Source organism: Archocentrus centrarchus, chromosome 16, assembly GCF_007364275.1.
Source record: "Archocentrus centrarchus isolate MPI-CPG fArcCen1 chromosome 16, fArcCen1, whole genome shotgun sequence".
Lineage (NCBI taxonomy): Eukaryota > Metazoa > Chordata > Actinopteri > Cichliformes > Cichlidae > Archocentrus > Archocentrus centrarchus.
The window spans coordinates 20,845,932-20,859,736 of NC_044361.1; the positions used below are offsets into that span (position 1 = coordinate 20,845,932).

The 13,805-nt window shown below is 41.7% G+C and overlaps 1 protein-coding gene and 1 pseudogene across 1 annotated transcript; one reads left to right on the plus strand and one right to left on the minus strand.

The window, feature by feature from the left end:
• Positions 1 to 1,806: 1,806 nt before the first annotated feature.
• igflr1 (IGF-like family receptor 1) lies at positions 1,807 to 4,265 on the minus strand. Its single transcript, XM_030749042.1, has 8 exons — positions 3,954 to 4,265; positions 3,652 to 3,853; positions 3,460 to 3,487; positions 3,330 to 3,365; positions 3,114 to 3,186; positions 2,950 to 3,027; positions 2,637 to 2,726; positions 1,807 to 2,505 (listed from the first exon to the last, which is right to left on the minus strand). The coding sequence occupies exons 1-8, from the start codon at positions 4,042 to 4,044 to the stop codon at positions 2,180 to 2,182; spliced, it is 924 nt and encodes a 307-aa protein (XP_030604902.1). The 5' UTR covers positions 4,045 to 4,265; the 3' UTR covers positions 1,807 to 2,179.
• A 3,510-nt stretch (positions 4,266 to 7,775) lies between these two features.
• LOC115794030 (G protein-activated inward rectifier potassium channel 2-like) lies at positions 7,776 to 8,650 on the plus strand (annotated as a pseudogene).
• The last annotated feature ends 5,155 nt before the right edge of the window (positions 8,651 to 13,805 follow it).

A 13,805-nucleotide genomic window follows, 5' to 3' on the forward strand; every position in this document is an offset into this window, starting at 1 on the left:
GCTCCATCCTCTGGTGACAGGAACATTATAGCTCCATCCCTATAGTGGTGACGTCAAGCCATACATCACCCAAACCATTGTTTGCATGATTCAGTACTATTTGTGTTAACTTCCCCCTTATTTTTTTGTGAATAACAAAAAAAAAACCATGGTGCTAAGCTTTCAGAGCTTTGTCTTTAGTTGGACTAAGATGTCTTGCAGATCAGGAATTGTTTAGCTCTTTATTCACCCTGCTAAGATCTTAAATTTATGCACTCTAGCAGTCCTCTTATCGCTGTCTGTAAAGTTTCACATTCAACACCTGCTATTTGTCACCCACTCTCTTCCTGTGAGGAGTTTAACATTAGTTGTTGCAGTGTCTGGCTTCATAACAGAAACAGTGTCATAGCAACGTCATATTGGCGTGTTTTTTTTTTTTTTTCTTACTTACATGTACAGTGTATGTAGCAAAACACTACCCAAGCCAAAAGTGAAGATTTGTGGTAAATCGTTTTTTTTAAATATATATTTTATTACTTTCATGGCTGATTTTCATTACCTACTGCAATAAGACTTTGCTGCCCTACAGTTGCACAGAAATACTCATCAAACATCCAAATGATCTTCATCTTTGTGAAATCTTCTACAGCTTCTCTTAATCAGGGAGAGCACTGGTTTAAAGCATTGCTACTGAGTGTGTACATTGAGCTTCTGCACGGGGATCGTCGAGACGATGTGCAGGTGCAGGACTTTTAGGTGTCGCTGCCTTGAAAATAATGACTATTGTAAGCGGATGTTCGGCGGTGTCATTAGTGAGGCTAATTCACACTGTTTAAATTGGTAGTTATATTTATTCATGTTTTGATTTATATTTTTAATAGTTAAAGGTTGTGCTGTGTATAAACTGGTGGCGGTCTAGTGTATAATTCCCCCCCCCCCCCAAAAAAAGTATGCTTTTTGTTTACAGATTCTGTCCTCTTTTTTTTTTTTTTTTTCCCACTAACTTACTTGAATTTTTCTTTGGGGCAGTTGTGGTGTGCATTTAAGCCTTTCTGACAGATTGTTCTCCAGCAGGTATTTTTAAAGAATCTTTTTGTTATGTAGATTACTGACGGTCTTAGAATCAGCCACAGGAGTAAAGTGAGCACTGTTTGCCTACTCAGACCCATGATTATGTTTTCTACCCTTCCCACCCCTCTTCTTCTATTTTAATGGAGCAGATTTATATCATGTTTTGTCTTGATCTCAACCCCCTTTTCCCCTCTTGCATGTCCAATCACTGGGATGGAGCCCAGAATAACTTGTCAATCACCTAGCTGATAACAAGAGCAGAGTCACTCCCAACTCCTTGCAAGGATTCTACCTCAGCTGTTTAGACAGATGTTTGGGAATACTGATGCAAAAAGAGAGGATGATGATGAAAAATAGCTTGGTTTTAATATCCAGGTGTGTGTATCTGAATGTGTGTGTGTGTGGCAGTGTTTGTCATCGTATGTGTGTGTGTGTGTGTGTGTGTGTGTGTGTGCCTGCCATGAAGGATGCAAGGCACTAGTCAAAACCTGAAGTTATCATGACCATCTTGCCCAGAATCTGTTAAGAAATCTGTTCTATATACACATATATATATAAATATACATATAAATATATATATAGTAGGGTTATTTTAAAGTAAGTGTAAAAGACATCAAAATGAGAAAATATGTGCTCTTTAAATTTTCGTCTTTGTTACCATGTATAAATAAACCCTGAGTTTGTAAATATTTGTATACATATTTCTAAACTTGTTTAATTTTTCTATGCACTTTTTTTTATTTATAATGTTATTTGCTTAATAAAGATGTTAAGATGTTTGAATAAATGTCGGTTTTTATTTGTAAAGGCTGAGAGCATAAAAAAGAAGGAAACAGGTTTTAAAATAAACAGTCACTTTTGCAAGTGATGAAAATATTAAACTGCAGATACGGAAGAGGCACTTTTTTAAATCAAGAAGGAATCCTTCGCTTCCTACTATTGTTGGAGAAAAATAGAGGACCTGGAATTTATTGTTCCCTAGTCACTGCTCATCTGTTGTTCACCGTACATGAACTCAGGAAACCCTGTCCTGCTGTTCCCTAAAAATCCTAGAATTAGTTGTACTGTAGCCAGACAAAGATACAAGTGCTTTAGTCAGAAGCCTTGCAGGAGTCAAACAAAGTATCTGCTACACATCTGTCTTATTCACTCTGAGTTTGGCAAGAGCAGCAATGGCATCATTGCGCTCCATAAGTTTGAGCAGTTTGACAAAGTGCCCTACGGTCCAGTCTGGGTATTTGCAGGTAACCGCCTCCAGCACAGCCTTCAGGGGGCTTTTACTGTCCTTCATAGAGTAGATGTAAGTAATCCAAGTGGAGGGGAAGGCGCAGTGGGAAGCGAGATGTTTTGTGTTCTTTCTCCCGTGGCTCTCGGGATCTAACAAAATCACCAGCTCTTCCAAAACATCCAAGTTGTCCAGCACTGTCTGTAAAGGTGCTGACAGAATGGCTGCATCTGAATTTAAAAAAAATAAATAAATAAAGATAAAAAGTCATTTAAACTGCAGTTTTCCACTACTGATAACTCAGTCAGCAGTAGTCTGGATAGATGTAGCACATGTTTAGATAACATTAACTTCGACTCACTGAGCACATCCTCCACGTCGCTGCCATTAGAACCAGTCAGGGGGGCGAAGCCTTGATTGATGTACGAGGGTTGCCTGTTAAAACTCTTTGCTGTTTTTAAAAGGCAGAGGAGAGTGACTGTTATCCTCAATGTCAGAATCATGGTCACCAACTTTAAACTGTGCTGTAAAATGAATATTCCACGACATTTTCTAGCACGTTCTCTATCTAAAGACAGTGCTCCACCTGTATCCGGCTTCTCAGTCTAAAAAAGACTTTGTGTGCACATTTATTTATCTTGAAACATCTGCTTTCAACACAGACACACACGCACCTTTTTTCCATTTGCTGCTGACTACATAAGCAGACAAGGCTGCCAGAATGGAAATTAGGATGGCTAAGGGTACTGCCCCTGCAGATAAGGGAAAAAGTCAAGGTTAAATTTAAACTATAAAGTACAGTGTCCTGTGTACACAGTCAAATGCCTGCTTAACTCACATGCTGCAGCTGAGACACTCTGTGTAGGTGGTAGCGTGCTTTGTGTCAAGTTGTCTCTTTGGAACATCAGAGTCTGAAATAAGAACAGAATGAACTCTTGCTTTAGACCGTTTTATCTGTTGTTGAGGATGAATAAACTCTGATTCAATCCTAAACATTTATAAGTGCGTTTATTTCCTGTTTCCTGGGTTTATCATCATGAGAACACAAAATTACCGTTGACGCACTGGTGAATTTTGAGGTTGCTGGCTCCTGAGAACAGAAAAGAGAAGTGGATGTGATAGTGGCCACATGAAAACAAATTTAAATGTAAATGCAAGTACGTGTTTGTGGTCAGCCTACTCACTGTGACAGGAATCTTTGTCGCCGGGACGCTACAGAAAAACATGGAGTGGGGGTGGGGGTGGGGGTTAATCAGATAAACTCAAGAGAGGCACACAGAGGGAAACGTAGCCGACGTGTTTGCAAAAAAAAAAAAAAAATCCCCGTCACCCTCCCCAGCTGTTTGTTTCCCACGGTCACGAATTTGCTGGCTTACCTTGAAACGGGCGTCTTGTCGCAAACGGTGTCAGCTGTTCGATTGCAAGGCGTCACAGTGCGATACCCAAGCGGACATGTGCTACAGGGTGTACAGTTATAATTTAGCCCATCGTTATAACTGTTGTTCTTGCACGGTTTCGTGTCTGTCTCATGTCGCCCACCGTGGTCATCATAACCGCAATTAGGGGCAATTTCACGTCCTATCAATTGGATAAAATGGATGGATGGATATTAATGATAATATAATATAATATAATATAATATAATATAATATAATATAATATAATATAATGAACCTACCTGGCGTTATAGGGAGAGACAAACACCGAACACATTGTTGCCATATGTTATTCCAACGAGTTGTTGGATCAAAGCATCTGTCTGAGTGCATCGTCGTCGCTAAACTGCTGTTCAGAGGAGACTTTCTAGGTTTATAACGTCGACATGGCACCACCCCTTCTCCTACACAATCTCTTAGTCTGGCTTTCTTTCAGTAGCTAGTGCCCAGAAGTTGTTAAATTTTTACATGTGATTTTCTTTCTTTCTTTCTTATGAAGCTGGACTGTTATCAAACCTCGCACGGATTCAAAGGTATGGACGCCGGCGAGGTATGATTCCCGCTAGTTATCCAAATGATTTCGGAGTGGAGTTAAACGGCGTGTTAATTAAAGCTATTGAGGAAACTTTTATTAGAGGGTTGGGTCGCCACAGCCGTATGTTTGATTTGGCACAGGTGTCACACATATGCCCTTCCTGTCCGAACCTGGGTTTGGGTTTTCTTTCGGAAACTGGGGACTCTATTGCTTCCATGGGAAAGAGTCAAAACTCATTTTGACTCTTTGGTTTTTGGGCGGGGGGGGGGGGGGGGGGGGGTGAAACTACGTCAGGCTTTCAAAACTTCTATCAGCTGTGCAGTGGTTATCAATATGTTGCAACAGAAAGCAGATGACTGCATGACTTTGTTGTGACACTTAATCTACTTCTTTTTTTTTTGGGGGGGGGGGGGGGGGTGTCTTTGGTTATACAAGCAGAATACCCACACCAGTGTATAACACAGGTATTTTACTACAGTACACAAAGTTTCTCAGTTTCTCTGTAAAACTTTGATGATGTCCTGAAGTGCTCTGTTGGGGTGATATGGGACTATGAGGTCTTTGAGATAAGATGGTGCCTGGATGTCAATTAGTACTGCAGCACTGGAGCCTTTCGCAGCCACCCAGGCTGGATCAAGAGGACGGTGAACCTCCATGCCCTGTCAACCAAAATCTATCATGGTTGTCCATTCCGCACCTTTGGGGGAGGAGGTTCAGTGCAAGAGTTATTCAATAAGTGTAAGACAGTGAGTATTAACGCCCCCCCCCCCAAAAAAAAAATTATTTTGTCCAAAATGTGTGCAATATTGATATACCATTTAACTCTTCTGTAGTTTGTCCTTGTGTAATAATATTCTAAATGTGCCATTTGTCTGCGCACTTTGGGGAATTATAGTATGAAGAAATTTCACAGCTAATATAACAAAGGAGTGGCTTCGGAATAACTCTGTGACTATTCTTGACTGACTCAGCCAGAGCTCTGACCTAAACCCAACTGAGCATCTTTGGAGAGACCTGAAAATGGCTGTCCACCAACATTCACCATGATTCAGCAAAGTAATACCAGCTCAGGTATTATTTTAAATAGTAATTTTTTTTCTTAATATATGTATATAAATACTGGATACATGCAGTCACCTGAGCTGGCAGCTCCACCTGGTCCACTGTCCTCAGCCATCTTTGAATTTGGAGCATGCTGTGTGTGGTATAATGGCAGATCGATTACTCCACCCTGTGATGTCATTTCAGCACTTTTCTACTCGTACCCACAAACTTGGATTCGTGTCCACACAAAAGGGAGGAGTTCGTAGTCACAGAAATTGGAGTTGTAGTCACAAGACTTTGCACTCACAGTTTTTAGATTCGTACTCACAGAAAAACAGTCCTAATCCACACAGTTTCTCAATTACGAATACGAATGTTAGAATTGTGCACACACCTTTTTGACAATTATCTTACTCCATACCTAAAGTAAATTTATTGACCTGTGGCTTAAATGGGCCAGATACATAAAACCATTAAAACCAGACTTTACAGAAGTATTGTATTAATAATGTTTGTTCTGTTTATCTCCTTCATCATTTGCTTGGTTTCATTACTTGTGTCCCCCACTCTTTTGTCCCAAATAAGATAACTGATTAGCATATTTGTATAATATAATTTTTTCTCCTTTAATTATTTATTTTCTTCTTTTTCTTTTTCTCTCTCTACTGAATGTTGCAGTTTATATATGATTTGTAAAAATGAAAAGCTAGCAAATGGATATATTATTCCATCTTTTGTTTTTATGTTTTTTTTTCCCTATTTCACAATAAAAATAAAGAATGAAAAAAAAAAGATAATGACCTATGGAGTGGAGATGGAGCATTATGGAGTTATCTTACTCCATATTCAGGCGGATGGAAAAAGTAATTGCTTCCATTATGTAAATCTAATTAACAACATCTATCCAAACAGAGACTGTGGGTGGCTCAGGAAACAACCAGTGTCTTGTGAGTGATTTTTTACAAGCTGATATAAAAATGGCAAATAAGTACTTATCAGCGGATCTGATCAGGAAATCACAATTCCCCATAAATAAATGAAGGAACTGTTAAGATATTTTATTATTGAGTACAATAGTTATAATTTTGTGAGCCTCTGCCTAAAATGGTTTTATTTTTGGACATTCCCAAAATATATGCCAATGGTCAGCTTCCTGAGAACCACACAGCCTCCAACACTCAACGCTCAACTCTCCAGGATCAAAATCTGCTTTTTGCTTTGGTGTTATAAAAAACAAATAAGACATTTCCAATTAAACTCCTGCCACATATGAGAATTTGTACATTTCCACTGAGACTTACATAATTTAACCACTTGTCTGTAGATATTGATATATTACATTCCCTTTCCCATCTTACTCTGATGTAGTCTGTGGAATGGGTATTTTTCATCAGTAGCCCTTTATAAACACTAGACATAACCCCCTTAACCACAGTATTTCCATATGCACCCAAATATATCAAAATATCGTCTGCATTCTAACACTCTTGATATTTTCTGTCTGTCTTAGCCATCGTGCGAGGGGTTCAATAAAAAGAGCAAAGAATAATGGAGAAATAAGGCATCCTTGTCGCGTTCCTCGTTGCAAAGCAATAGTGCTTGAAAGATTGCCATTAATTTTTATTTGTGTTGCTGGTTTGTTGTAAATCGTATGTATGACATTAATAAAATCTGGGTGCAAGCCAAAATGTTCAAGAACTTTGTGTAAGAAAGTCCAACTGACAGAATCAAAAGCTTTTTCTGTGTTGAGACTTACCAGAAGGGCTGCTCCTTTGTTCTGCTGTACATGGTCTATGATATGCAATGAGCATCTAATATTATCATGCGTTTGTCTTCCTAAGATGAAGCCAACCTGATCAGTATGTATAAGCTGGGGTAGTATTTTTATTGATTTTAGCAAATGGCTGCAATGAAACAAAGAGTGAAAAATTTAAAAGGGTCTGAATACTTTCTGTACCCACTGTATTTATGAAGGCTGAAACAGCCACTGACAAATCAATCTCAATCCTATTTTGTGTAGCCCTTTAGAATTAATCTCCCAACTCAGGGTAATTCTCCTAGAATTAAATGGAAGTTATCTGAAATTAAAATCTAATTGTCTTTACTTACAAATACTGAGATACTTTGAATGGTTTTCATTCTTAGGATAAGGGTGAAAAACATTTTTTAAAAGTTTTTGAAATAACTAAATTGTGAGTAAATTTAAGTAGTGAGTAACCAGGTATTTAAGAGGAAAGAAGAAATACATATTATGTAATTGTAAGTGATTTGAAGGACTGAGCAACATAATTTGATTCAGCCACAGTGGGGCTGGAGCCTATCCCGACGTGTTAAAATGACCTTCAAATTACATGGTTACATTTACATTTTTGAAGGTCATTTTAACACGTCGGGATAAGCTCCAGCCCCGACGTGTTAAAATGACCTTCAAAAATAATGTTTTTCTTTCCAGTCAGGAGCAGACACACTTCTTTTCCCAGACATAATGCCAGGTACTTTTTCTGAGCTTGGAACAGCAAACCAATGCCACAGAAGTGCAACAGATATTCTTTACCAGTGGGAACATTTCCTTGCTTCCACCATACACTCACGGTCTACTGAAAGAGATCAAGGTTTCTTGCATTGCTGCTCACCGAGGGAGACCAAGAGTGTTTCACGCTACCCTCGCCATCCCCTCAGTGTGCCTGACATGGGCTGCATTAGTCCCCTTCATGTCATTGCTCACAGCCCTCTCCGCAGCATGCCGCTTTCACTGGTGACAAGCAACATATCCAGCCCTGCTAGAGAAATGGAGAGGCTTGCCAAGGCCAGGAGTGAACTCCTAGTAAAGTAACCAAACCCCTACCATTACCCGAGAAACAAGAGGACAACTTCAAGGATGGAAAGTTCCGAGCCAACCTTTGTCACATTTCTGAAAGAGGCCGTTTCCTGTCTCATATCTTTACTTCTTTTGTGGATCTCCAGTACAGCTGGTTTTTATTTGTCTTCATGATGTACTACATTATTACATGGTTCTTATTCACTGGGTTCTCTTTCTTGAATGCTTTCATAAGAGATGACCTAGAAAAGGAACTACAAATCAGCACATCTGAAAACATCTTGTAGACCAAGCACCCTGCTATCTGTCGATAATTTTATCTGTGCTCTTCTCTTCTCAGTGGAGACACAGTGCACCATTGGCTACGGGTCATGCACTGTCTCCCAGGTGCCACGAGGGTGTAGTGCTGGTCATGATGCAGTGTATTGTTGGGTACATGATTGATGCTCTCATGGTTGGCTGCATGTTTGTTAAAATATCCTGACCCAAGAAGCGCCGAGATGCTACTTTTCAGTCGCACGTGTCATCGCAAACCGGGATGACCATCTGCACTGTAACGAATGGCTGTAAAAACTACAGCATGATAATACAGTAAGGCTGCTGTATTTTGAAAATACAGCTCTTTACTGTAAACTGAAATGCCTCTGAAAAGAATATCGAATTTAATTGGACCGCTGGATCACGTGCATAGCTGTGCTGTAAATTTTAAATGTACAGTTGCATTGTGGGTTATTTACCGGCCGGAGGCGAATGTTCGCGGGCTAGAGAGCGGGACCAACAAGGATTTTCACCGGGTAAGTACTTTCTTAGGATTTAACACTTTTATTGCAGTTTTGTGTCTGTTAGTGGGCAAAAAAAATATTTTATGTGGTGAGCTACTGTCGCTTCTGTCACAGTCTTCTAGCTAGCGGTTGATCGCCAGGCGCTGCGCCTTGCTGAGGCTGCTATTATCGCCGCTTGCACCTGTATCATTTCACCGCAATTTACAATCTACCACAGAGCAGGGGCAGTTTCATTAACAATGTGCACATTTGATCTCACTATGGTCGTGCTGCTCTTGATTTCGCGGCTACAGAAATGGAAATGACAGCCGGTATGAACGGAGGAGAAGTAAGAGAAAAAATGAAGATCAAATGAAAATTTCAGGCTTCTAATTTAACAAAAAAAGTCCCAACATGAAAGGTAGATAACAACCTTCATGTATTTTGATACACAAATTGAAAATTGAATACAACTTTTAGGGCTGCAACGAATAACTCAAATAGTTCGATTATTAAAAATCCTCGAGACAAATTTGTTGCTTCGATGTTTTTAACTCTGCAGCTCAGGTGTCTCCATGTGGAGCATTTCATCCACATTAGCGACATTAAAGTACTCTGTCGCTGTGGCGGATTTCCATCATTTGGAAAAAACGACCCTTTACACGAGTGGATCCTCGCTGACAAGTTTTTCTACGCCCCCACTGCTCTGTGCTGTGTGTGCGCACGCGTGCGTGTTGTGCAGAGAATGTCAGTCTTTACTTCAGCTGTAGCCACCAGGACGGGCGCTATAACCACAGTTTGCTATTAGCACTAGCGATTGTTTGGGGCCGAACACCCCCGCCCTTCAGTACCGAGGGGCTCCGTCAAAATGTTTTTTATCTTTAAACCCTGATTAGCGACTAAAAATAGAGCTGCAGTAGAAACGTAATTTGGAGGATGCTTGTGAATAAAAAGCATTACAGCATTAAACTCATGCAGCCCCCAGTTTTTCAACAAAAACACAACAGCAACTGTTTCACGTGCAGTCTGTCTGCACACTGCGCAGCAAGCATAAAAAGGCAGAGCTGTTACTGAGCTCAGGTGGAGAGAAAGGAGCCGTTATTCTAGTGTCCCAGGCAGCAGCGCTTTTACCTGTAAACAGTGGCAGTTTCTGATATGGGCGACATGGGCAGCCGCCCAGGGCGGCATTTCATCTAGGGCGGCATGACCGCCCCCCTTCCCCCAATGCATTGCGATCGCCGCAGCAGCGCCTACCGCACTACTCCACTTGTGGGGTAATGGGCGCCCTCTGCCTGCTGTGTATTGCATGTAGCTTTCTGCAATGGTCAGACAGGTTGTAACAGAAGGAAAGGGGCAGGCGGGGGATTCTCTGTCTCGCTGTCACTGCTTCACTAGATCGTCACACACACACAGCGCTGCCCCGCCCCCTTCTCCTCTCAGCCTGGGGTGCGAGTCAAGTGAAGCAGTGATGGCGTGAGAGTGAGACAGTCAGCCGGGTTCATTCATTCATGCCTGTACAGTTTTGGCCTGGTTACAGCCAACAGTAACTGCTGAATTATAAATAAAGGCAACTCACCCAAAGCTCTGTATATTTACCTCCGCCAAGGAGGTTATGTTTTCGGTTGCGTTGTTTGTTTGTCTGTTTGTCTGTCTGTTTGTCAGCAGAATTACTCCAAAAGTTATGAACGGATGTCACTGAAATTTTGTGGAGTGGTTGGAAATGACAAGAGGAAGAAGTGATTAAATTTTGGTGGCGATCCAAATCACGATCTGGATCCAGGAATTTTTTTTAAGGATTCTTCAGTATTGCGGGATACAGGCAGAGCCTTCCCCTTTAAGAGACACCACCCACTTTTCTCTGCCCCGTGTGTGTGTATGCGGGCTAGCGTGGGAGACGAGCGCGAGGGAAAAAGTGTGTTCGGTGGCGGTGGAAAAAGGAATAAAAGTTCTGTTGCTAAAATCCTTCGACTTGCTGCATTTCTCCGCCTTGCTAAAGGTGACCCACATGGATGAGCAAGTTAGTTACCAGCTACGAGCCAAGCGAAGTAGAGACCAGAGGTCTCCCTACTACGGTTAGGAGCCGCGATCTGGTCGAGGTAACACACTATTGCGGGATAGGGGGTTATTGTTGTCTGGGAAAGATGAAAGATTATTTCAAAGTATTTAGATACACGTATTACAGCGTCAGTGACCCTATGGCCTTGGCGGAGGTTTGCGCTCTCTGAGTGCTTCTAGTTAAATATATATCACACCTGGTGCTATTAACATGAGTTTCAATGGAGGTTTTGTTGTGTTGGGCTGGCAACTGTCAGTCAGATCTGACAACCCTGTGGATGGGCGGTGGTTATAACCTATTCAGCTTCAGTGCAAATTACGGCAGATGGAAAGGAAAAGGTCAAAGCCATCAGGTGTGCAGTTTAGGAAAAAGAGAAAAGAACAACAGGAGAAATAAGCAAAGATGAAGGTAAGCAGAAGCTGTGTAATATTTCAGTTTCTTCCATGTTTTTTCAAATAAAATTTAAAAGAAATTCCGAGTGTGCCTGTGATGGTGGGGAGACCTTCAGTTAAAAGCTGTCTGTCAGACCATGGCAGAAAGCTACATGCACCACACAGCAGGTGCAAGTGGAGTAGTGCGGTAGGCGCTGCTGCGCGATTGCTATGGGCGGTTGGGGTGGGGGTGGGAGGGCGCCGGCAGGGATGCTCGCCCAGGGCGCCAAACAGGCTAGGACCGCCACTGCCTGTAACCAGCTTAAAACCTTTACTGGGAAACAGCTGGAGGTCCTTCAGCAACCAAATGAGGAAGAATGAAAAATAAAATCCAACTGTTGTACGTTTTTTCTTAGGTAATCTTATGTTGTGATGTGCTACAGAGGTGTGCTACAGCTGCAGATCTTGAAGGAACACACAACCTGCCGCCAAGTCCACAACTCATTGCCCTCAGTAAGTACAACATATGCACAATGTACTCTTCAGGGTGTCTCACTGTATCTCCCATCCCCCTGTCTATAGACAAATGGGTGGAAGATACAGTAGGCTATTGCTATCTTAGGCCCCGTTTACACGAAGCTGTTTTCACTGGAAACGGTGTTGTTTTGATGCGTTTCAGCCTTTCGTTTACACGATAGCGTTTCAGAAACGATCCGCGTTTACACGATGACATGTGAAATGATGAAAACGATGTAGTTCCCATGCCAGGCCACAAGTTGGCATTGGTTTTCTCTTTGCAAAGTTTGTTTATGAAGATGCGCATGCATGGAATGACACAGTAGGTAGTTTGGCAAATTGTTCATTACTTACAAAACGGCCAATGTGAGAGGTTTTGTGTGGACTGACGATGAGGTTGTCATGGTTGGCTGTGTGGCTGGAGCGGGTAGACCCCAAAACGCAGGACTCAGGAGAGGGTGAACTCAAAGTGATTTATTGGGATGTAACAGAAGACAAAAACAAACCTACACTGGGAAAAACTAAACCAAAAACCCGAGGAGGAGCAGGGAGACACACAGCGAGGGAACACTGAAGCGGAAACATCACACACAGGCACAATAACGTCAACAACCCGACAACAGGCAGAGAAAACGCAGGACTTAAATACACAGAAGGGCTGATGAGGGAAGAGGAAACAGGTGGGAACACAGGTGACACTGATAACCAAGACGAGACCAGAGGGAAGCAAAACTGAATACAACAGACAGGGGCCAGATGGATATCAAAATAAAACAGGAAGTATGACAAGGGAACAGAGACACCAACCTGACACAGAATACAGAGAGACACACACAACACTGGGAACAAGACATCAAACATACTGGGAGGACAAACTTAGGAAATAAACTTATAAACACAAAATGCTGGGCAAACGGCCCAGGACATGACAGAGGTTGGATCACTGGTGCACACAACGTTGAATTACAAAACGGTAAAAACACAAGAAAAGCATAAGAAGCACTCGTGAATCCGGGAGTACCGTTTATCAATTTGCGCGTGCGCGAAAAACTGTGGCCGTCGCAACCATAGTGCGCATGTGCGAGTCGAGCATTTTCAAATCACCCCGGTTTCAAGTGTTTACACGAGAACGCAAGCCGGTGCGTTTCTGAAACGCTCCACTCTGGACCCCGTTTCCGAAACACATCTGTTGTCGTGTAAACAGAAGAGCGAAACGCATCAAAATGACGCCGTTTCAAAATGAAAATGGTCTCGTGTAAACGGCACCTTACTGTATCTGCCATCCCTAGGTCTATAGACAGAGGGGAGGCAGATACGTCCCTCTGTCACTGAGACTTGGATGTATCTGTCTCCCCTCTGTCTATAGAAATGTGTCTCTGTACCTGAACGTTAAGCATTTAATCTAAAAAAGGCAATATGTAACTTAAAGTAAAGAAAAGGGTAGTTTTGAACACTGAGCTATATGTCTCCCATCTGTTTTAGGTGATTCACAGGCCTCAACCCTGAAAGGGGAACAAAAGCTGCAAAAGGAAAAGTAACATCAATAACAAAAGGACGACTCATGCAAAAGAAAAAGACAGCAGTGAACAAACATGTCTCCACTCTCCTCTGCAAGTTCATGGACTACCAGAGGACAGCTACAATAAGGTAAGGTCAGAGAAAGAGTGTCTGTCCACCAAATCTGTCCTCCTCTTCCTGTCTGTCTTTAACTGACATAAATGTAGTTTAATGTGTAATGTGTATATTTCATGTGTTAAATAAAACATTTTTCTTTTCTTTATCTTCCAGCAACCCTTTGATGATTTCAGGAGGCATTCAGGACTAAGCCCTACTCAGCAGTCATTCATGTTGGTTTGGTTTGGCTGTTCACGAAGTTTTAAACTAGCTCAAATGTTAAAGATGTTACTGTTAGGGTTCCTATAAAGTGTTTTCAAAAATATGTAACTTCAATATTTGACAGTGCTTGGTTCCTTCCTTCAAAAGGGGAACATTG